Genomic DNA, 25,276 nt, shown 5'->3' with positions numbered 1-25,276 from the left:
TTTAATGACAAATATAAGTTTTATTTATTCTCTCCCCTTTTCTATTTGGGACCAGCCCAAGAAATTTTGCCACCTGAGGTGGAGCAATAAATAATGTCTCCCTCTCCAAGTATCCAAATCTGGTCAGATTATGTTGGCACCTGAAGCAGAATATCCCAAAAGACCTGTTTCTGGGCAGTGCAAATGCTATAAAAATAAAACAAGTAACTAACAATTTGCTGCCTTTTCATGATACCCCAAAGTAGCGGCCTATAATGTATGCCACATGCCTCTTAATCGTAGGGTTGGCCCATTCTTGTATATTTCTGAGGTTCCTTGGGCAGTCACCTTGTGCACTTTTAAGTCTTTAGAATGGTCCGGTCATTCATGAGGGACAAGGTCTAAACCACTGAACCTCTTGAGCTTACTGATCAGAAGGTCAGCAGTTCGAATCCCCGCAACAGGGTGAGCTCCTGTTGCTCTGTCCCAGCACCTGCCAACCTAGCAGTTCAAAAGCACGCCAGTAAAAGTAGATAAATAGGTACTGCTGTGGTGGGAAGGTAAACAGCGTTTCCATGCACTCTGGATTCCGTCATGGTGTTCCATTGCGCCAGAAGCAGTGCAGTCATGCTGGCCACATGACCCGGAAAGCTGTCTGTGGACAAATGCCGGCTCCCTCAGCCTGAAAGCGAGATGAGCGCTGCAACCCCATAGTCGCCTTTGACTGGACTTAACTGTCCAGGGGTCCTTTACCTTTACCTTTTTCCTGATAAGGGACAATGTAGGGATGTTCCAAATGTTGGCTCACACCCAACTTTGAAGTTGTAACACGTTTTGCATAGTCTGGGAACAGAATAATGGATCAGAAAGAAAAAGCAGGCAGCTTCTTTGGAGAAATATGAAAATAAAGTTATGTGTGAATCTTAATATTCTGTTAGACGTGACAGTCTGCATTGTGAAGTGGGTAGAACGAAGTATTGCAGATATTAATAGTGCACATTTTGAAGTGACTGGATGCATAAAAAGGGAGTCCTTTTGGAATGAAGCACTGTCCAGACTTATAAAGATATTATTTAAAGTTTACTTGCAGAACTTTCTTCAAAAACAGAGCAAAAGCATCAAGGATGCATGCAAAATATGCAATGTGCTGTGCTGTCCTACACAGGTTCAGCATCTTAGAAATAACTTTAACATATAATTAGAGCTGACAAACATAGCTCTCTCTCTGTCTGTCTCCAACTCAATTGCCTGCATTCCAGCTTCCATTAGCCTGGAGCTGCTTACCTAGAGAGCTTCATTTACACCCTTGCTCCATGGAGTTTGAGAACAGCAGCAAAAACTGGCAAATTTGCAATTCAGTACTTTTCACGTGATCTAAGGTTCATCATTCACACTTTAGATGCTAGAGAACAACAATCAGGTAATTATCAACCAGTTAAAGCTCAGAGAGAGCACTTCTTGCTGTTCTTCAGCTACAATTGAATCTTTTCACCAGTACAAAGGCATTCCCAATTGAATCTTTTCACCAGTACAAAGGCATTCCCATTTCAGTGTCAATCAAACCAATTGTACCTAAAACTAAGGCGCAAGCAGAAATAAGCTGAAATCCCGGCACCAATGTGACACTTCTCCCTGGGTGGTATAGAGCCCCTCATTCACCCTCTGTCTCCCCTTCCCCTCTCTTCCTTACTCTGGGGAAAAATGGGAATGTACCACCCCACCTCTCCACCCCGAAGCCTCCTTTACTTGTGGTGATGGTGGTGGCTGTTTCTGGTGAGGTCTCCTCCCCGCTCCCCTCAAATGAATCCATTTTTATTTGCTTGTTGGGAAATACAGTGAATGTTAAAACCTTCATCATCATCATCTCACCGCAAACATACAAATCCCAGTGTATTTTACCCTTTCCTCTTTAATACAAATATTCAATCTCTTTTATGATACCCCCATGTCAGGAAGGTCTGGGGAAATAATCCCCATGTTATGTGTGATAGCATGAAGGGTATCAATCAGCATATTGCATAACCTCATCAACCTGGAAATAGGTTAGTGCAAAGCCTGGTAAATAATTTAAGGTTATGGTGTTCCAGAGCTAATTGCAATTTCCTTCATCTCTCCCCTCCACCAATACTGAGGGACTGGAAGAATTTAGGTGGGCACAATTTGAGATAAATTAAGATGAAGAGTTCTTGTCTGTCATTCTCAAGGAAGGTTGTTGAACACTTAGGGCCATATTAAGACATGGTGTGGCCCTAAACTGTGTCAGGTTTAAAAGCACCGTAGCAGTAGCAAGGGAAAATGTATTATTCTAACAGAAAGGACAATAAAAAAGAGAGAAAAAATAAACATTTGCATTTGTGTATATACCTGTAAATAGGCAAGGCTGCAGCCAAGCACTAACAATCTAGCTAAAACTTAAATCTTGCAACAAACATGTATGCTTATCAAATACCTTTGGATCCAAATAACGTATGATTTCTTACACAGCATATATTAAATCCATATTATAGCTGTTTCTGGACAAATTTTTAAACACAGTATGAACAATAATTGTTTAGCTATTAAGTATATCTTTGACATATCAAAATAATAATGTGTGTTTTACAGCCACGTATTCCTTTTATCTATTTTTAACCAATTATCAATTACCAACTAAATCACTGAGTTGTGGCATTGACTGGAATAATCTGGATTCTTCTCAAATCAGGAAAAACAAACAAATATTCCTCTGTCCACCAGACTTTTGAATATGCATAGCTGGAAATTGATTTCTCTTTTGTTCCATTTTAAACTGTTCCAGCCATTTCTGAATCTCTGGCTTGCCATCTAGCTTATTTTGTTTTATTTTGCTCAGCCGCATACAAATGAGCAATGGATCTTCTACACCCTGTGGGAAAAGCCCCATCCCAACCTGTGACCCTCCTGTTTCATTATTAATCGTTTAGCATTAACGATTTGGCTGGATGTGCTTTTCCTGTTTATGCCAACATACATACAAGCACACCTACTTGCATTAAATTTAACCAATTTCAAAGGCTCTTGAGGAATAGCAGTGCATTGAAATATGCACGTATTGAAAAAGCAATAAAGAAAGTAGCCTATAATTTAAAGTTGCAACCTCTTGTTCAGCGCCCCGTGAAACATGCTACCACAGTTGCAAACACATACAGTTTTTAGAACCTTGTGTGGTTTGAGTTTGATGCTTAAGCAGCAACAGTGATGTAGGGCAGATTCTGCCAACACCTTCTCTCTCTAGGATCATTCAGGGCCGTCTTACCTATAGGTGCTAGGGAGGGGTGCAGGGCACCTGGGCGCTGGGCTCTCAGGGGAGGCAGGCCGAGAGTATGGGGCCCGAGAGTTGAGTCTGGGGAAGAGCCCGCCTGCCAGTCGGAGCGCCGTGGTTGGGTCTTCTGCTGCGGGCGGCTCTGCACCATGAGTTCGGGGGCGACCGAGCCAGCAAGACACTGAGGCTGCCAGCTGGCCGGCTCCACCCTCCTGCGTACCTGGGACTGGGCAACTCTTGGGGGGGCTGCCTGGTGGATGTTTGCACCCCAGCACCACATATGCTTAAGACAGCCCTGGGATCATTCTCCCTTTATGGATACCTGCACAAAAAAATGCTATACTCCATAAAGTATGAAGGGTGTGTATATCTAAAACTCAGTGCATGTCCCTTCTGAAATATTTGGAAATGGCAAGTGGGGAATATTCAGGCCCAGTGGCGCATTTGCAACCAGTGCAGTGATTTCAGGATTGGTGACACAGCGTCCCAAGATCTGAGCTAGTGGAAAGCTTTTTTAAAAAAACAGAATGGTGCTGGACTCCTAATTCAAGCATTGGATGTGAAGTTTTACCACCACCCACAGACCCTCTAAGTGTCCATATTTTCCAGGGATGTCCCTGATTTAGAAAAGCTGCCCCGGTTTCTGATTTGATCCCAGAGGCTTTTCCTTAGGACGTCCCTATTTTAATTGGAGAAACGTTGGAAGGTATGGAGTTATTTGACCCCTGAGACATCTGAAGGCAATCCTATCTAATGTTTTCTTATGTTTTTTATATATGTTGCAAGCTGCCCAGAGTGGCTGGGGCAATCCAATAAGAAATGTGGGGTATAAATAGTAAAATTATCATTATGGGATGGGACGTCCCTACTTTCCTTGGAGAAATGTGGGAGGGCATGCACCCATGCCCAGAGAGAGTATCATACTGACCATACTAGTAAATATGTTCTTGCCCAGTCCCTTTTAATTCCACAGGGACTTCTACAAGGGACCAAACCTACAAGTATCTTTACAGCAACTATACATATTATCCATTCTCATGAAGCTGAGCTTAGCATCCTCTTAGCATTCAGTCATTACTGGGTTTGTTGTTTTATTCTGATGATGCAGGCCGTCTCTACTCCACTCCAATAAAGGTGATCAGCACATTCATAATTGCTCATCCTCTCTACTAATTGCATCCCTGAGATTAAGCACTCTGATCCTTTACTTATTTCTCTTTTTTGCTGCAAGAAGACCTGGCAGTTTGAATTATGTGCTTGATTTCTTTAATTGCTGTATGGATTCCTATTTAAAAATATATATGAGTGTACCCAGGAAACAAAGAAGCAAAAAAACAAAACAAAAAAGCAGTCAGGGAGGAAAATGAGGAAATGATATGTGGAATCCTGACAAAAAGCCAGTATCCTTTTCTTTCTCTTCCATTTAAATGTCTGCCCATTCATGGAACAATAAAAGCTATGCCCTATCAAGTAACTCAGGTATCAACAACCTCAGGTATGCAGATGACACAACCTTGATGGCAGAAAGTGAGGAGGAATTAAATAACCTTTTAATGAGGGTAAAAGAGGAGAGCGCAAAATATGGTCTGAAGCTCAACGTCAAAAAAACGAATATCATGTCCACTGGTCCCATCACCTCCTGGCAAATAGAAGGGGAAGAAATGGAGGCAGTGAGAGATTTTACTTTCTTGGGTTCCCTGATCACTGCAGATGGCGACAGCAGTCACAAAATTAAAAGATAGCTGCTTCTTGGGAGAAAAGCAATGACAAACCTAGACAGTATCTTAAAAAGCAGAGACATCACCTTGCCGACAAAGTTAGAGATATCACCTTGCCGTATAGTTAAAACTATGGTTTTCCCAGTAGTGATGTATGAAAGTGAGAGCTGGACCATAAAGAAGGCTGATCGCCGAAAAATTGATGCTTTTGAATTATGGTGCTGGAGGAGACTCTTGAGAGTCCCATGGACTGCAAGAAGATCAAACCTCTCCATTCTGAAGGAAATCAGCCCTGAGTGCTCACTGGAAGGACAGATCGTGAAGCTGAGGCTCCAATACTTTGGCCACCTCATGAGAAGAGAAGACTCCCTGGAAAAGACCCTGATGTTGGGAAAGATGGAGGGCACAAGGAGAAGGAGACGGCAGATGATGAGATGGTTGGACAGTGTTCTCAAAGCTACCAACATGAGTTTGACCAAACTGTGTGAGGCAGTGGAATACAGGAGTGCCTGGCCTGCTGGTCCATGGGGTCATGAAGAGTCGGACACGACTAAACAACAACAAATCAAGTAACTGAGCAGAGTCCACCAGTGTAATGTTAAGGAAATCCAGCTGCATAGGGCACAGACCTCCGTGGTACTGACCTTTGAGGTGCACAGTTTTATACAGATTGTTGTTGTTTTTTGCTATAGCTTATACAGTTCTTTTATTACATATGGAAGAATGTTATTATTTTTGAAGTAATTCATACGTTAGAATTGCTTTCCTTTTATGTTTATATGAAGTCAACAGTTTTGTTGGGGAACGTGTTTAGATTGAATTTCAAGAAATGAACAATATCAAAGCTTGAAATCTAAAAAAGCTTGTATGCATTACCATACATGTGCCACCACTATTGATTTTGCCCCTGGTCCATTGAGCTGGGAAGAAAGCAGTAATATAACACATGTAACTGGCAGGAGTAAGTGTATGCTGCAGCAAGACCTTGAACCATGATCGGAGCCATCCCTACCATTAGGGAGAGTGAAGAAAATTGCTCACGCAACTGATTTTAGGTTTCATGAAAGGGTAGCAAATTGTTAGCCATTTAATTTGTAGTTACTGTATTTTCACGGCTGTGAAGGAGGAAATGTGCTTGTTGGACTTCCTGCCCTAGGTTCCTAATACCTTGGCTGCCGTTGGGTATTACACACCTTGACTTGGTGAGGGGTGGGGTTGAGGCACCATTTGCTGCGCTGCCTCAGGCAGCAAAATGCCTTGAGCCAGCCCTGCCCACTATCGTCACACAGTCTTGTTGCCTGTGCAGTTCATGACACCCATGTTGCAGGTTGTTTGCTGCCTAATAATAATAATAGTAATAATAATAATACTTTTATTCTTTATGTCCCGACCATCCAGCTGGGTTTCCCCAGACACTCTGGGTGGCTCCCAGCAGAATAGTAAAAACACAATAAAACATGATGAAGGTATGATCCTCCAGAAGTGGTTGGACTACAATTCCCATAATTCCTGACCATGCAAAATGCTGGCTGGGGCTGATGAGAGTTGGAATCCAACAACAACAGGAGAGTCACATGCTGACGCAATGGAAAAGGAAGAAGAAGAAGAAGAAGAGGAGGAGGAGGAGGAGGAGGAGGAGGAGGAGTTTGGATTTGATATCCCACTTTATCACTACCCTAAGGAGTCTCAAAGCGGCTAACATTCTCCTTTCCCTTCCTCCCTCACAACAAACACTCTGTGAGGTGAGTGGGGCTGAGAGACTTCAGAGAAGTGTGACTAGCTCAAGGTCACCCAGCAGCTGCATGTGGAGGAGCGGGGACGTGAACCCGGTTCCCCAGATTATGAGTCTACCGCTCTTAACCACTACACCACACTGGACCAGAAGCAACATATTTCACACACCATGACAAGTTCATACCCACTGCCACAAGCCATCATCAGATAACTGCACCCTCCGATGTGCCAGGTGGAGGCGATGAACCGGGCTGGAAGAAGTGAAGTCTCTCGATGGGCTTAGCCCTGTGAACATTTATTAAATTTGAGGAAAGCCAAGTGCTGGCAGGACATTTCCCTGTATATCATTACTAAGCAAAAATATAATTATTCACAGATGCAGACTACAGATGCTTCAGTTCTCCACTGCCAAGTCCTGCCGTTCTCCGCAAATAGAACCTGCAGAAACAACGAGATACACTCTGAAACCTAATAAAACATTCCTTTCAGGAGCTATGGAGTCAAGCTCAGTGACCTTGCTGGTTGCAAACCTTTTGACATCTCTAATGAAGATAAAACTTGTCCTCTGCAAAACTGCAAATATCACCCTCTTCTTCTAAAATACAGATTTGAGTTGAGCAGACAAGGGAGCCCAGCCTAGCATAGTTCAAGTTTTTACATAAGGCCAACATGACCCCTACTGGCTCTCCGGGTCCCTGATTCTTCTGGGCTGCCCAGCTGCAGTCTTTTGCGCCACCAGGGCGGTGCTATAGAGCACTGGGGCTGTCACAGTGGTACAGAGTTTCAAGTGATATTGGTGTGGGTATTTTTTTAAAAAATGTAATGGAATGTACTGTTTTAATTTTTGTTTTAATGTATCTCTGTGGGGTTTTGCTTGCTTGTTTGTTTTGTAAGTTGCTTTGCCTTCAGCAAGAAAATGTGACCAATAAATTTGATAAATAATAAAGTTACTAGATATACCAAGATCAAGGTTGGCACCAGGTGTGAGAAGACCTTTAATAAAGTACCCTGTGGCAGACCATTTCCTATGTTTGTGGGGTGGGTGAGAGAGAGGTGTCTGGCCATGTTTGATGTTACCTTCCATCCCAAACTTTCCATGTTGGTGACATACCTTTTAGACATGCATCATTTAGTGACACAGTAATATCCGCCCTCCCTTCCCCACAGGTGGGCTGGGTTTGTGGCACCGAGCAGGGCTCACCTGGGCAGGTGCCACCCACCTGCTTGGGCCGGCCTTTGACCCGCCCTTGGGCAGGGAGGACAATGGACGGCCGGCTGCGGGTGGGCCTAAGGCCAAAAGCTAAGAGGCTGACTCCATTTCTCAAGCCTCTTTTGCTGTTCTGTGGACTGGGTAGGCCGCAGGGTTTGATTGGTCCTCAGTTGTGGGACTTGGTGACAAGGCCCCTTAGGGCCTCGGGTGGCAGTTTTTAGGGCTTGGCAAGGTATCCTTTAGTCTAACATCAAGTCGGGGGGTGCATTCATGCTCCCTCCCCATGCAGCAGCGTTTGCAGGGCCTGTTAAAAGGGAAAAACTGGGAGTCCCTGGCCCTAGAGCGGCAGCATGTAGGTCAAACTCCCAGGACGAGGTCGGTGGAAGGGCATGCTGTGTAAATTTGCACTTTGCAGTCCCCTCTCACTGGACCTCATCTGCCTGCATATCCTCAGCCAGGCGGGCTGAGAGGGTTACCTGCCAAAGCCTGTGCCAAGTTTCCCACTTCTGTAGTTCAATAAAGTTGTGGCCAATTTGAACCCATACTCTGGGGTAATAGGGGTAGGCACCACAGACAGGGTTAGTACATGTGCCCGCAATTCAGTTTTACTAGCAAACTGGAGGTTAAAGTAACCCCTTTCCAGCCCTGGGAGAAGCGCAGGGGGCATTTGTGCAACACACCTACATGCTGCAGCTGACACACTAACGTGTCCTGACACATAGTTTGGAAAGCTCTGCACTTCTATTTTATTTTTTGCAAGGAGGGGATGATCAAGTCCCTAGGTGGGGACCATACAGGCTTTGTGGATTGGCTTTGGCTTCGCACATCACAAGTTGGAAGGAGGAAAAGAGCTGACAGGGAAATCTTCCATTGAAGCATCTCCCTCTCCCAGAATTTCTAAGCTCAAATTCAGTTACCAGAGGCACTTTTGATTATTATTTTTTTCCAAATGGGGGAAAGATGAACCCAGTGTGTTGGCACCACTAGTTTTGACCTTAGTCTGCTGGTGAATCTTTTTTCTTTTTTCCTGGCTGATTTTAAAAGAGAAGAAGAAATAAAAGGCAGTGCAGGGACAGCTACACCAATCCTTATCTTTGGAATCTTGGTCCCCAGCCAATAGCAGCTGTGGCATCCTTTTCAAAGGAAAGAGCATCTGTCAGAAAGTTACTCCCCTGTGCCTCTACTGCTATTTGAACATTTCTAACTTGTATGGGTTGGTTTGGGTATATATATTGAGGAGGGTGAGGAAAGTTCCTCTCTCTTTTGTTTTAAATTTTCTCCTCTCGAAGCTCTTGATTTTTTTGACGCTTCATCTTTTACCAGCTGTTTAGAAAGAAAGGAAAATCAATTTATTCTGATTGTCTGGAGAAAGGGAGCAAGGCAGCCCTTTAATGATACTTGAACAGATGTGGAATTCTATTATACTTTGTTATATGCTGACAGAGAAATAAAAGTAGCATAAAAGAAAGAAGGGTGAATCACCAAAAAACAAGCGAACAATAAATTACAAAGTGCAATAAAGTAACCTGCTTTCTCTGTCTCCCTGCCCCACAAAGCTCTCCAGTTCATTGGCAGGAAAAGTGAACAGAGATTCCATGTATGATTTCTCACTGATCCTATTTAAAAATAACAATAGCAATACGTTCTGCCTCATTCTTGGGTTGCCAGAGTTTCAGCTAATCCCTAAAGCGATCCCTACCAGTCCTTTGCTCTCCAGAGATATGCAGGAGTTGTTGTTTTTTATGTCTCCATACCAGGATAATACCTGACATGTGTTTAAAAACAAGGGTGTGGAACCTTTGTCCATCCATATGTTGCCAAACTACAATGCCCATCAGACCTAGCATACATGGCCAATGGTCAGGGATGATGGGGGTTGTGCTTCAGAGTTATCTGGAGGGGCAAAGATGCATCACACCTGGTTAAAAACCACAGAGTCAGCCAATGTATTTCTTCCCTTCTGGTCCATTGTTTCTCTCCTTGGACAGGAACATTTGCATTTTGTCTGAAGTTTGCTTTAAGTAACAACCTTTGGTGAAAACCCAGGAGGACATGAAAAACCACTATCACAACCCACCAAAAAGTGAATTAGTTTCAGTGTGGTTGGGTTGCTGTTTAATAAAGCTTTCACTGAAAATCTGAAAAGTTTGTTTGGGAATTGTGGTAGGACTCAGCAGAGGCCACACTGAATTCATGTACCAGGATTCCCACACAGGCTTTTGACATAGGGAAGGTCCTCTCTAGCTCTGCTAAACTCTAAAAGAGAGGTGGCTACCCTGGGACCCTCCATGTGTCATTGGACACTGGCTCCCATCAGCCCTAGCTAGCACATCCTATGCTCAGGGCTGATGAAAACTGGAATCTCACAACAAATGGGGTGGCATGGTTGGTTGTTGTTGTTTAGTCGTTTTTCTTCATGATCCCATGGACCAGAGCATGCCAGGCACTCCTGTCTTCCACTGGCTCACGCAGTTTGGTCAAACTCATGTTAGTAGCTTCGAGAATATTGTTCATCCATCTCGTTCTCTGTTGTCCCCTTCTCCTTGTGCCCTCAGTCTTTCCCAACATCAGGGTCTTTTCCAGGAAGTCTTCTCTTCTCATGAGGTGGCCAAAGTATTGGCTCCTTTATGGATCACTGTCTTGTCATGGCGAAGGGGCCTGAATAACTCAGAGAAGCTATGAACTGTGCCGTGCAGGGCAAGATGGACAGGTCATAGTGGAGAGTTTTGACTAAATGTGATCCACCTGGAGCAGGAACCGGCAAGCCACTCCAGTATCCCTGCCAAGAAAAAACAACTGGCATAGTTTAACCACCTCTAAAGGAATTCCCCATGGCCTGGCTGCTCCAGTGTTTAAATGTTATGTCAGTGCTTTCTTCCTCTTCCACTAGTGCCCAGTTCCTGCCCTGTCCCTCAGACTTTCTCAGACTGGCATATCTGGCCTTGCTTTCCTTTACCTGTCTCAAACCAGAACCTTGGTTTGGCTCTGCACTGAGGAATGGGGGTCCCAAAGATGGCACCTGTGAATCAAAGGTTACACATGTAATACATGTGCATCAGGGCAGCTGCAAGTTATTCTGCCCTCCTTCATAGTGACCAAGTGAGAGGTCAGCCATGCAAATGATTCAAGCATCCCCTTTAGTCGCCACCCCAGCGGTGGTAATAAATGAAGGGAAGAAAAAGAGAGAGAAGGAAAGGAAGGTTTTATTCATTGTAAGAAACACAGGGGGGTTGTTTTGCTTGATGAGTGAAGCTTAAGTCAAAACAGCTAGCATAATGCCATTTGCCAGCTGGCCCACAATTGCTCGTTTAACAACTGTCTTAATTCAAGATGTGAATTGAAATGACTATTTTAAATACACAGCTGGGAGATTACTGGTGTGTGTTGTTTCTCAATCCAATATCATTTGGATTAAGCAATCGTTTCTCCCTATATCATCTGATCACTAGCAGACATCTCTATGCTGGTCAATGAAGGGAACAGATTCTGAGTGCTGTTCTTTGGGTTCTCGGCTGTTGTTTTTCAGCTTTACAATTGGTTGGCGTTAATGGTCGGATCATTGTTGCCTTTATGTTCGCTTCTATATTTGTAACCTTATTTGAGCAGCTCATTTGTGGAAGGGGAAAGTAGTGCATAGTTTTTGTTAACAAACAAACCAGAGTTTCTGGAAACTCTGATGTGGTTAAACTCTTAATTATGACCTCAGTCAGCAGTTGGGCTCTGAACTGGCCAGTTCTGGCATAAAGTGTGTGAGTTGGCTTGCTGTCCTTCCCTGATCAGTTGAGTGGTAGCTTTCTGCCAGCAATGCATCAAGCCACAGCAAACACCTACAACTCTCACCAGGCCATGACAAGTATTTATGTGTACAAAAGATGCATTAATGAATGTTGCATCATTTTACTGCTTCTGCATATTAAAAGCAAAATGAGCCATGATAAATCACCCAAGGCTATTTCAGTTTTCTAGCTGTTTTTATTAGATTTTGTACATCACCTTGGGACATATTTTTTGTTTGTTTACCTAAATTTATATACCACTAACTAGACCAAAAGACCTCCATGTGATTTGCAGTAGACAGTCTTATTAAAAGTGCCAATTAAAAACAGACATTAAAAACAACTTACATGAGATTTTTTAAAAAGAAATAAAATAAAACCTAACACTTATAAAACACATAATTCATTTTATGCATGGAAACATGGACAGAGCATGATTTAGAACAAATATGCAATTCTGAACATAAAACATAAGTAATTTTAAAGCACTTATACTTACTAATAAGATGGATCACAATTACAGGCTTGCTTATATAAGGTATCAATAAAAAAAACACCAAAGCAGCATGGCAGATAAAATCATATCAAAATGCAGTAATAAAAATTGACGTACAACAACTAACAATAAGGTTTGCAAAAGCAGTAAGCACTATAAGAAGACTTGCTATCTCCAACAATTGGTTATGCGGTGTGTCCAGCTGCCCTACAAGCAAAGTTTATGTTTTTGTTTTCCTAAAGGAAGGGAAATAAGCAGGGGGCAAGGCTGGATAGCTCAGTTGGGTACAGCATGGTGCTGAAAACACCATGGTTGCAAGTTTGATCCCTGTATGGGACAGCTGCATATTCCTGCATTGCAAGGGGTTGAACTAGATGGACCTCAGGGTTCCTTCCAGCTTGACAATTCTATGATTCTAACCCTGCTAACAATGCTCCCAAGTCACTCTTTGGATAAGGCTGCGCATTGCAGGAGTAATGTCAATGGAACCATCAGTAGGGAAAGGGAAAGAGTCCAGTGTAAAAAGCAAGGTGAGCCAAATTTGTTGCACAAGCCATCTGTTACAGAGCATTGCTAAGGGCAAAGAAATGTGTGGCTGTTATTTCTAAGATACCTTGGCATGGTAGTATATGAAAACCTTGTTTCTGGCTCTTAGAGTAAATGGAAATCTGTTAGGAAGCACCAGAAACATATCCTGTTGAGTGCATAATCCACTGGGTTATTGATTGAAGGAGAAACTAATGGCCAGAGAATAAGAATCCAGAGATTGCCTTGCTGGGACTTACTGATAGACCTCCACTGAGACATCTATTAAAGAGATATTTGTCAGTACCGGTGATACTGATTTGATCTTTCCGATGACAATGCTAGCTGCCTTTTCTCCTGCAGCAAAGGGGTCAGAATTGCTGGTTTGGCTTTTTGTGTCCTTCCTCAAGGAAATTGCCTTGGGGGGGAGGGGGGTCAAAAGAATTCACCTTGGTTCTTTACAGAAGGGCCTGACAGGAGGCACAAAAGGTGTTCAGCTTCTTGAATAGTTTCCAAGATCCCCACCGCTCTGTATTTGTTTACAACATTTGGATCATTTCTGACGCCCTTCACAATAGCTTGCACAACTTTACTCACAGATTGAAACATGAACTGGTAGCTACATGGGAGTCACTCTTGCACAGGCCCCTAGACCTGTGGCAGCCATACTCTGTCATGTGAGGAGAGTACCTGAAAAATTGCCCCAAGGTGATTCCACATTGGAGAGAGAGAGAGAGAGGGTGCATTGGTAGCCCTTTCTATATTTGACACTACACAATGAATTGGGATGTGTGTATGCCTGCAAGGTATCAGACATGCTATCCCTTTTAAGGCTATTTCTGCCCCTGACTGACAGACAGAGCACCCCATTTCAGTTACAATTCCCAATTTATGTTGGCTGGAGTGGGCCAAACTACACATTATCATAGCTGTCAACTTTCAGATTTGAAAATAAGGGATCAGCAGCCTCACCTGTTCTGGGGACAGTCTACGGGATATCTAACAATCTGGGATAGCAGCAGGAAGCAGCGGGAAACGGCACTGGAATAAGGGAATTTTCCACAAAAAAAGGGAAGGTTGACAGCTATGCGCATTATGTGTCCATAAAGGTAAAGGGCAAAGGGACCCCTGACAATTAAGTCTAGTCATGAATGACTCTGGGGTTGCGGCGCTCATCTCACTTTACAGGCTGAGGGAGCCAGCATTTGTCTGCAGACACTTTTTCCGGGTCATGTGGTCAGCATGACTAAGCCACTTCTGGTGAAACCAGAGCAGCACATGGAATCATCATTTACCTTCCCACCGGAGTGGTACCTATTTATCTATTTGCACTGACGTGCTTTTGAACTGCTAGGTTGGCAGGAGCTGAGACTGAGCACCGGGAGCTCACCCCGTCATGCGGATTCGAACCGCCAACCTTCCGATCAGCAAGCCCTAGGCTCTGTGGTTTACACCACAGCACCACCCACGTCCCATAGCATGTAGCTATTTCTTCATTTTAAAACGTTTGCTAATTCCAGGCACATGGGGTGTGAAAATGGGGGTGGGGATCATTACCAAGAATGAAACAGGCAAGGACTGGATAATTATCTCTGTCCAGCAGAGTCAAAACTAAAACCACCCTTTGTTCTGTGACTGAGCCTAAATATCCAAAAATAACCTTTAGCATTTTAAATATGGTGAGTTGGAATTGGGCTGGTGCAATGAGGAAGAGGACTGCAACTTGAGCGGATGTCACTTCCTGAATTCCGAAGTAGACAGCTAGAGGCAGGGTGGGAATTGTGGATGGGAAAGCAAAAGCCAGCTGGTGAACATCCACAACGTAAGAAAATCCCTGCTTGATTAGACCAAGGGCTCATCTAATCCAGCATACTCTTTTTGCAGCAAGATGCGGGTGGCACTGTAGTCTAACCCACTGAGCCTCTTGGGCTTGCCAATCAGAAGGTCAGCGGTTCAGATCCCTGTGACGGGGTGAGCTCCTGTTGCTCTGTCCCAGCTCCTGCCAACCTAGCAGTTCAAAAGCAAACCAGTGCAAATAGATAAATAGGTACCGCTGCGGTGGGAAGGTCAACGGCATTTCTGTGCACTCTGTTTTCCGTCATGGTGTTCCGTTGTGCCAGAAGCACTTTAGTCATGTTGGCCACATGACCCAGAAATCTGTCTGTGGACAAATGCCAGCTCCCTCAGCCTGTTAGTGAGATGAGCACTGCAATCCCATAGTGACCTTTGACTGGACTTAACCATCGAGGGGTCCTTTACCTTTACCTTTTGTAATGGCCTATCAGATTCCCATGCAACTGAAATTCAGAGGCATACTGCCTCCAAAATACATTGCACAATGGAAATGATTTTTATATTACAAGATGTGCTCTTTGCATTCATACAATATGTGAGGGTGCAATTGTAGTTCTACCCACCACAGACGTTTCTACACATGTGCCCCAGATTTATCTTGTCTCCTATAGAATCTGTATACACTGGTTGAGGATGTTTGATACCTTTAAAAAATATCATGAGTTTTCTCACTTAATCATTTGTTGGGATCAACCATTTCCACACAACTTGATGCCAAGTTTCTTGTTTTCCTCAGGTCATCATGTTGCAAATTTTATTGTGGATTGTATTCTAGGAATTGTTCTCCGCTTTTCTGCCAGGGTTCAGTATCTGCATCCAAGACTGTGATTTGTGGTCTTTCACATTAGCCTGTATAGCTATTACAGATTGTGGTCGGGACACATAAACACTGGCAGTAGTTGTCGTGCATAACTGCCTGTTACGAAAGGGCTGTTAAGCAACAAACAAAAATCTGAAAGTTGAGGCTAAAGAGAGAGAGAAACATTGTGGAGGCAGCAAAAGTTGGAAATAAGAAACCAATCAATTGTTGTTAGAAACATTTCTGATGTTCAAGAGCTTGACAAAGAATGAAAGTTCTTGACAATTGCTTATGTACAGCTCATATTGTCTCCAATATTTTTGAAGTACGGAGAGTGAAGTACAGTGGTACCTCAGGTTACAGACGCTTCAGGTTACAGATGCTTCAGGTTACAGACTCTGCTAATCCAGAAATAGTACCTCGGGTTAATAACTTTGCTTCAGAATGAGAACAGAAATCGTGCGGTGGTGGTGGGAGGCCCCATTTGCTAAACTGGTAGCTCAGGTTAAGAACGGACCTCCAGAACGAGATAAGTTCTTAACCAGATGTACCACTGTACTGAAAAATTGCAGTCTTTGGCACTATTGGATCTGGTTCGGATGGTTAAACTTTAAGCTTTGGGCTGGTCATTCTGGAGGTGGTTCTTTACATAATGAAACAGTGTCACCGGAAGAGCACTCACATGGGGAATGAATGACATTTCTCACAGAAGATCCTACGTTGAAGCCCCAGCATCTCCACATAGAACTGAGGAAGTCCCCTGTCTAGAGATTCACTGCCAATCCATGTAGACCAGGGGTGGGGAACAATTTTCAGCCCAAGAGCCACATTCTCTCATAGAAAACCTTCCAAGGGCCATATACCAGTGGTGGGCAAAAAGTGAGTGGAGCAAGAGAAGTCCCTCTTGCCTTTGTGCAGTAGGCTACATTGCAGCCATGCACAAATCCAGAGGTTTCTATCCACACGTCCGGGCAAGTAAGAGACATTATCACAGTTCAAATATACATCCCAGGCAAGCAAAAATGGCCAAACATTACACAGAGGGGTGGGGAAATATGGTCAGTAAGAGGTGTGGCATGGGAAGGGCTGTGTTCTGGGGAGAGTCCCAAGGGCTTGGAGTTTTAGGCTTAAGGTTCACCATTCCTGGTGTGGACAATATTGAGCTAGATGAACCAGTGGTTTGCCTCTCATGTTCCTATGTTTCTTGGCGGGCAGCTGGCAAAGTCTTCACGCTATGGCAGTTTGCACATGTTTCGGGCTATCAATTGAGAAGTGCGATTTTGTGTGCGTTCACCGGGACTGTTGCAATAGTCCAGATGTCACCCAACTACAGTCCTCGTCTGTAACCAAAACAAAGCGTCTCACATTCTTCCCATATCACCCTTGCCTCTTCTATCCCACCCTGTCTTCTCTTGTTTCCTTCCCTTGCCTCATCATTCCTATCAGTCCCTCTGGGACCTGCTCCCAATGTTTGAATTGAGAGCCGATCTAGAAAACACTGGGGAATCCATGGCCAGACCTCCCAACATCCCATTCCAATATTAAAAGCAGCCACATGCAGAAATGGGCGTTCCCCTTGCACTGAGTGTGGAGAGGTTAATCATCCTTCCAAGACACTCCCACCAGTGGCGTAGCGTGGGGGGTGCCAGGGGTGCCGACCGCACCGGGCGCAACATCTGGGGGGGGGCGAGTCCAGAGGGAAGGGACAAGTTCCTTCCTCCGCCAGGCTCCCCGCCGCCACCGCCAGCCTTGCGCCCTAGCGCGCGCGCCCCCCGCCGTCGCTGTGGCTGCGCTCCGCTCACTGCTCGCAGGAGGAGCAGCCGCTGCAGCAGCGCCGACGCCGCCACCGACGCCTGGCCGGGCACGGGCAGCCTCTGCACCCTGCCGCCGCCACCATCCCCTCGGCCCAGCCACAGGCGACGGCTGCTTCTGCCTCCATCCTCCTCCGGGCAAGCAGCGTTGTTTGCGCGGCAACTCGCAGGTTAGGGGTTGGGGGGGGCGCAAATTACTTGCCTTGCCCCGGGTTAGGGGGCGCAAATTACTTGCGTTGCCCCGGGTGCTGACAACTCACGCTACGCCGCTGACTCCCACTGTTGAAATTATTTCTTGCCCACCCACAGATGCTTTTAGTTATAGGGATACACATTTTGCAATCAGTTTTTAACCCAGCCACAAAGGCTATCAGCAGCTTTAAGGGAAAGGGTGTTTATTATTATTATTATTATTATTATTATTATTATTATTATTATTATTATTATTATTATTAGCATTGGAGGAAAGGACCACCGTTTCCTTTAGTTTCACATCCTATCCAGTTTGGACATTCCCAGTCCCTTCTTTCTACTTTTACCCATCTTCAGATCTCTTTTGTGTAGATTATAAACTAATTCAGATTGTAAAATACTTTGGCGGACGAGGCTGTGTTTTTTGCTTGTCATTGTAAACCACCAGGTCCTTTGACAAAGACGTTAACAACAATCATTATTAACATACTTCTTAGCGACTCCGCGTTTTGAGGATATACAACCCCGTTTTGCATATTGTAAAAGAGAGTGAGCTCCTTTTATAGGACACCTTGTTTTTCAATGGCTGCACATCACCACATCTGCTGCATCCCTCCACTACATTTAACGCTGGTCCAGGGAGCCCTTAATCTGGTATGGATGTCAGCTGAAATCCCTCTCAATGTTACATGCTACAGCTGCCCTAATCCTCTAGCAGATGGTAAACGTTTGTGCTGCCGTGAAGGAGCTTCTGAAAATACTGAGGCTCAGGCTTAAAGCTGTCTTCCGTGGGGTCCAATTTACACTGATACAAAGACCCCGCCATCAATAAAATGAAAGCACTGATTTGTCCAACCGTTGCTGTTGTTTTACCTGGGAGTGGTTCATGTACACAGTTATATTTTTTAGTGACAGTTACTATGCAATTGTGTTTTGGACTGGGTAATAATACCTGTTAGTTGACATGCAATGACTGTTAAAATTTGAAAATATTTGATGGCAGACTGCCAGTTTATTATTCCCCGCCTCCCCGTTAGACCCAGCCAAAATAAAATATGACCAAGAGATGCCAACATGTCGAAATGACCAGAAATATGACATAATAAAATGTCACACCCAAAATTTTCAGTTCAAAAATAACCCACATCAAAATATCAAATATGGAAATTCAAATTGGCATTTTTTTTCAAAGTAAAAGTGTGCTGCGTTTGAGAGAATACTGTGGGCCACTATCATGGTTTGATGCAGGCTAGCAGCTCTCAGAAACTTTGGCAATGGAGAGGAATAACACACTAGTCTTCATTGATACATTGGGGCTGGAGTCCACCATGCAACAATTTTCTGCCAAAATAATAGCACATAAAGCCATGAGTAAAAATACAACTTTTGTATTTTTTGCAAAGGGAAATTACGTTTCTTTTGTAAAAATAATTTCCTGTTGCTGATGTTAGGAAAGCAAAGTATGTTTTTTTTGTGTGTGAATTGTATTTATTTTAGATCCACTGATTCAGAGTTATTTTTCCCCTCCCCTCTCTGTCTCTCTCTCCTTCTCCTTATCTTTCTCTTTATTTATTTAGGAAAAGAAGAATACATCGCGACATTCAAAGGGTCAGAGTATTTCTGCTACGACTTGTCCCAGAATCCTATCCAGAGCAGCAGTGACGAAATAACTCTGTCCTTTAAAACCCTTCAGAGGAATGGACTGATGCTTCACACTGGAAAATCGGCCGATTATGTCAACCTTGCCCTGAAAAACGGAGCGGTCTCCTTGGTTATTAATTTGGGCTCAGGGGCCTTTGAAGCGCTAGTGGAACCTGTGAATGGGAAATTTAATGACAATGCCTGGCATGATGTCAAAGTAACCAGAAATCTGCGTCAGGTAACAGTAGAATGGATACAGCAATAACTGACTTTGCTTTTGCCACAGCTAAGTGTTTGGTGATCTTGCAGTTAGTACAACATGCCATTGAGTGTTTAGCTGACCTCTGAAATGTAGATTTCAACGTGTTACCAAGAGATGGGTCAATTAAACCACACATGAGCACAGGCACACCTAGAAAGACATTGCGGGCCAGGGTTGTTTCAACAATTGTAGAATTGTGCATGTGTGTAAATATATGTGTATTAAATACACATATGCATTTAAAGGAGATGATAAAAGGGTGAAATATTATTGCTATAATGGGAGACCAATTCAGTCTCTCTCTCTCTCTCTTTTTAAGGGAACTGTTTCATATTTGTAATTAACCAGGCAACATATCTTTCTGTTGACAAAACATAACTCCTTATGATAAAATTGTTGTGGTCCATGAATTAATTCAATAAAACCATAGCTGAAATGTTCATGTGGGAAATAAATTATAATGCATAATAAGACAAATAATAGACAATTCATAATACCTAATAGATCCAAATATCTAACACTAATCACCTCACGTGCACAGCTGTGTGTTAATGATGAAAATATGGCCGTTTCTAGCTAATCAATGGGAATGTTCTCCAGGATATACATGTTTTATTGCACACTAGGCATTACATTTGGTGGGAGGCCTATGGCACATATCTAGCTATAGTTCTCTTCCCAGGAACCTAGCTTGCAAACTGCTCATGAGTTCTATAGACTTCTTACATTATCCAGATAATCCTCACTCATCTTTGGGAGCTTCTTCTGTCATGCTATTTATTATAGTCTCATTTATTGTGATGCACCGGTTCTTCACGGGTGCAGAAGCATTGGCCTTTATACGGGATTTCTCCAACCACATGAATTTCACACTCATTTGGGTGGTGGAACTAAATTTGCAGCTACAAAGTGTGACCGTTTGATGGGAATGTGGAGGTAGTGATATCCTACTGAGTGTGGTGGTAGTGCAATATTGATGGGTTTATGCACAAGAAATGCTGCATATGTCACACACAGAAGATAATTACATATAAACAGCATTTTAAAATGTATACCAACGCTTTATGCCCTAAGATTGCAGCTGTACACATAAGTTATTGGTATGCAATAAGTTATTGTACACCACTTAAAAGATTTCTAAAACATTAAGCAGTTTATAAATGCTTTTAAATACATAAATGAATAAAAAAAATCCACTGAAATCAATGGACATTTAACAACAGGATTGCATCTTAAAGCATTTGTTCTAAAACATTATATCTGACTTGCTTTCCAGACAACTTCAGCTTGAGTTACGACTCAGAAATTCTTGGCAGCCCCATCGTTACTTTATCCACTTTTAAAGCAGCTGGCTGGGTGTTTTGCTCTTATTTTATTGAAGGAAATTTTCAGATTAAATATAGCGAGTTGCTAAAGGGGCATCTAGTGAACCTATAGGGCTGAGATTGGAATATAAACATGCCTGGTATCCATTTGATAATCCTTTTGGATGTTAGTATACTACAGTAACTATGCTACAGGTTATGGTTATTGGTATTGATATTGGTATCTCCATTTTTGTCATGAAGCTTCTTGGGTACCTGTAGGCAAATCACTGCCTTTTTAGGCTTAATTAGACTTTCTTTTATATGCACCTCATGCAGTATGGTCACTACCACTTCCATAAAGTTCATAGACCTATGTAAAGGCCTTTGCTCGCATAGTGATTGGACAATGCTTGTGTGATATGCTAAATAGGCTGTCAGAAGGATCATGTGGCCTGAAGTTTTCATAAGTGCCCTAACCAGGATTAAAATTATCATGAAGGAGGCAGCAGTGATGTCACAGGGCAATATACAAGGGATCTTAACTAGAGTGGCTTTTAACATGACGGTGAAACAGTGGGAAAGGAAGTACAATGAGTAGTTCCCTTTATTTCTCTTTCACTATAAAAAGATGTAGGCTTGAGATGTACATGCTCCAGCTTCAGAAGCAGTATATGACTTATCCAAAACCATTTTCAGACATTAAACCGGAAATATGGTAGGAGGAACCACAACTCGTTCAGGCTTCCTCACCCCTGGTTTGATTGAAGTGCTATGAGCTTAAGAATGATAAAGTCATTCACATATTGCACAACTATAATCATAACAATGACCTGGTTCACACGTCCCATTCAACCGTGGTTAAAAAATAAGCTGTGGTTTAATGCAAATGGTCTGCTGCTTGGTATTCCAAGCTTTCAATCCTCTCCTGCTCCTGCTGTTGTTACTCTGGAGAGGAAACTAAGCAGAGACAGGATTCACATTACATCAGGGCCGGCCCTTTCATGTGGCAAGGTGAGGTAACAGCCTTGGAAGGCAAGCTCCACAGGGACAGTAGATCCAATGTAGATCTTTATTGCCCTCCTTGTTCATGTTATAGATCTTCACTTACCCCTTTTTCCCTAGCATGGAGGGGAGTGCTATTTTGTGGTTTGCCTCAAGTGCCAAAATGTATTGGGCTGGTCCTGCATTGCATAAGAACTAGCAGTCATGGTTTGTTTCTCTCTGAATAAGCCACAGATGGAATCCAAGGTTCCTGGCTTACCATTCATGTCTTATTTGAAGAAAAATAAACTGGAAGCATTTCCTCCTCAGCAGGAGTGGCAGACCAAATCTGATACTTTTGAGCAGCCTGCAACACCACAATTTATTTTAAACTGTGGTTTAAGGTGATAAATGGACCAGGGCCAATGCATAACAATATATTGCCAGATTGGTTTTGTTTGTGCCACAAAATCTGGCATAGGAAGGGCGCACACCACTGCTAATTTTGATGAAAATGGACATCAAATTAGTCAGCAAATGGCCCACTTTCTAGATTTGCCTTTGCTCATCCAAAACTGTTAAAAGAAACCAACATATAAAAAGCAACCAACATGGGGTGGGAGCTAGAAGGACCAGTTAGACATGTTCCGGCAGGTGCATGACCAGAGAGCTAGCTGCAGAAATCCATTCTACTCATTGTTATGTGTCAGGATATTTGCTTTGTTTCATTGCAGTAAACTGTGATCCTAAAGTCCATCAATATGACCGAAAGAAGTTTTGGAGTTGAAAAGAAGTCCTTGTGTGCTGAGTCCAAAAAAAAATTTGAGTACTAGGGGATTCCTGCTGATTCGCTTGGGGGGGATTTGGGGGTCAGGAGAAGCAGTGGTCAGCTGATGAGCTTTAGGCGTTCCACCCCCCCGAGAGTCATTTTGAATGTCTGTCAGAAACACTCAGTTGGAAGAGGACAAAAGGAATGTGGTCATTATGTCTGTTTCTGTCCAGTGGAGAGCTGAAATAAGTTCTACAGTATATATATCAATATCGATCTCTATATATAAATATATTTGCAGGAAAAGACAACTGCTGTTACCTCTGTGGAGGCGTATCTGTTAGTCTGCTTTTTTATTTTTCCTTGTAAAATTATTTTGCCCTTTTTTCTGTGTTACTAACATGCTTAATAACTAACATGTCATTCATGGAATGTTTCATTCTACTAACCGTTACCTGAACCAAAATAATGTACTAACATTGGTAGTGACCATCATATTTTTTAAGCAAACGATCGTTATTCTGTTCACAAGTTTTTAATTTCCTTTCTCCCCCCTTCTCCACAAAGCACTCAGGCATTGGACACGCTATGGTAAACAAACTACATTGTTCGGTAGATATCATTCTAATTGTTTCTTATTTTGGGTTTGCCGTGTGTTTCCTTTCTTTCTTTTAACTGTAGACATCATTAACAAAAGAGGAACTGCGGTTGGTACTCTTCTGCTTACTTTTTTAACCTCCTCTTCATCTGTTGTTGACCTCCTATTTTCTTTTACTTTATCTGTTCCTGTCCAATTCTTTCTCTCTCCTCTCTCTCTCTCTCTTTTTTTGAACTCACACGTAGAGGGGCATCCTTAACATTTTGCATCAAAAGCTGTGGTTAACTAACAAGGGATTAAGCTGGCCTAGCGTGCCGCCAGCCTAGCTGGCACTCTAACCATTCATAATGCATGGCATGCGGGCACGGACGAGAATGACGGAAGTGACACATCTACATACTGTTACTTCATCAACAAAGCCGTTTGGTTCTCTCCATTCCTTTCTCTTCCTTTCTTCTCCTTCTCTGATACTCGCTTTCCTGCATGCGCACATCAGAGTGTGCTGCTGCCACTTGGTCGTTCTTTGCTGGGTTCCCCTCACCCCTCTTCTTCCCTCCCTCTTGCTTTGGCATGGACTCTAGGCTCTTGCATGGACAAGTCGCTGCTGTATATATGGTGCAAACAGTGATGGTGCTGCTGGCAATATTGCTTGTGCCTCTTTTTCTTTGGTTTTCTGTTTTTTCAAGGTGCACGTTCTTTTTATTAGTCGATGACAGACTTTACTGAACTTACTAATATGTAACACCAGCTAAACTAACCTAGGGAAGCATTCTACTAACACCATTTTTGTGTCTGCTAATCAACCTTTTTGAGTTGCGAATAGGGACTTGCTGACACTAGCTCAATAATAAGACAACTCTTTTAACTAGTTAGAGCACCTAGGGATAGAATCCAAGACTAAACCTCAAACAGACATGAAAATGGGCTCCGCCTTAGGTCTCAAAAAAATAATAATAACAATAATAAAAACAAATAAAAATATAAAAAACAACAATAAAAAACCAGGCATATCCCAAGGACAGCAGTATGTAGGTCTGAGTATAGCGTGTCCTTTCCCTGTGCTTTGTTATCTAGGTGACAATATCAGTGGATGGAATTCTGACCACGACGGGCTACACACAAGAAGACTACACCATGTTGGGCTCCGATGACTTTTTCTATGTTGGAGGCAGTCCTAGCACAGCAGACTTGCCTGGGTCACCAGTCAGTAACAACTTCATGGGCTGTCTCAAAGAGGTAAATAACGTCACTGCCATAAATGACATTCCATCATGCGATTGGCAAAGGCCGGGGCCTCATAATCTCAACTTACTTGTGTGTGTGTTTGTGTGTGTGTAACTGTTTCTTTAATCTGACACCTGAGTCCCCATTGCAAAGATGGTTATGTGAGCCCATCTCCCTCATACAAATTCCACCTTTTTTAAAAAATAGATAAACCAAGACTGATTTACTGTACGACTGAATGTGCTTCATCTTGAAAATGCCTCTGAACCAGCCATCCCCAACCTTCAGCCCTCCAGATGTTTTGGACTACAATTCCCATCATCCCTAACCACTGGTCCTGTTAGCTAGGGATCATGGGAGTTGTAGGCCAAAAGATCTGGAGGGCCACAGGTTGGGGATGCCTGCTCTAAACGATATATTCTTTACTACCTCTACTATAAGAATGCAACATGAGGATTTGTCATTGCTGTTGTCTTGCATATCTATTCTTCCTTGGGATCTCTGTGGGATTTCCGTCTTGCGAAAGTGTACGTGTGGAATGAAGGGCGTTCTTATTGTGCAATGGCCCCAAGGCTTCATTCTCCTTGAGGTGGTCAGCCTGTGTCTGAGCTACACCTTTTGAGAATGCAGGCAGGAGGCCTCAAGGTATTCAGTGAGTAGCCATTCAGGGGGAAAAAATGATGTTTAGGTCAACTTTTTGATTGCTACAGTGCTATATTTTAATAATGCTGCATTCACAATGTAGATTTGCCACTTGATTTTGTTTTAGATGGATTCTGGGACTGGGTGGATTGAAATTCTTAACTTTGAATACCTAGAGTTCCATCCCACCTGTTAATGGCTTGGGAGTAGTTTACACTTGGAATTGCCTATCCCCCATATGTGCTCAGTCAGCTTCTTTAATCTCTGGAATTGGCACTGTTACAGGTAGCACATAATTATCATTGATATTTTAGTGTGACAGAACCTACACTTTAGAACTCCTTGCCTATTGATGCCAGGCAGTGCCTTCCCTGTACTCTTTGTGGTGCTTGCTTAAAACATTTTTTATTAGGCTACCCTATAGGGGATGGTGTCTTTTAATATCTTTTACCAATAATTTTAGCTATTTTTAATTTTT

General features: G+C 43.1%; 1 protein-coding gene across 48 annotated transcripts in view; it reads left to right on the top strand.

Moving 5' to 3' along the window:
- The window catches only part of NRXN1 (neurexin 1), a 1,011,196-nt gene that overhangs the window by 336,363 nt on the left and 649,557 nt on the right, over window positions 1–25,276 (top strand). For 24 of the 48 annotated variants that reach the window (XM_083494081.1, XM_083494078.1, XM_083494072.1 and 21 more), the window contains 2 exons: window positions 18,952–19,253; window positions 24,007–24,168. In XM_083494081.1, coding sequence (XP_083350207.1) covers window positions 18,952–19,253; window positions 24,007–24,168 — 464 coding nt within the window. Of the gene's footprint in view, window positions 1–18,951; window positions 19,254–22,901; window positions 22,947–24,006; window positions 24,169–25,276 lie in introns of all 48 variants that reach the window. The other 24 variants (XM_083494069.1, XM_083494066.1, XM_083494079.1 and 21 more) reach the window with 2 other exon arrangements.

This window comes from Podarcis liolepis (assembly GCF_965112155.1).
Source record: "Podarcis liolepis genome assembly, chromosome: 3".
In the NCBI taxonomy this organism is placed as follows: domain Eukaryota; kingdom Metazoa; phylum Chordata; class Lepidosauria; order Squamata; family Lacertidae; genus Podarcis; species Podarcis liolepis.
The sequence above is the reverse complement of the archived record's forward strand: the minus strand, read 5'-3'. Positions and strand labels throughout refer to the sequence as shown.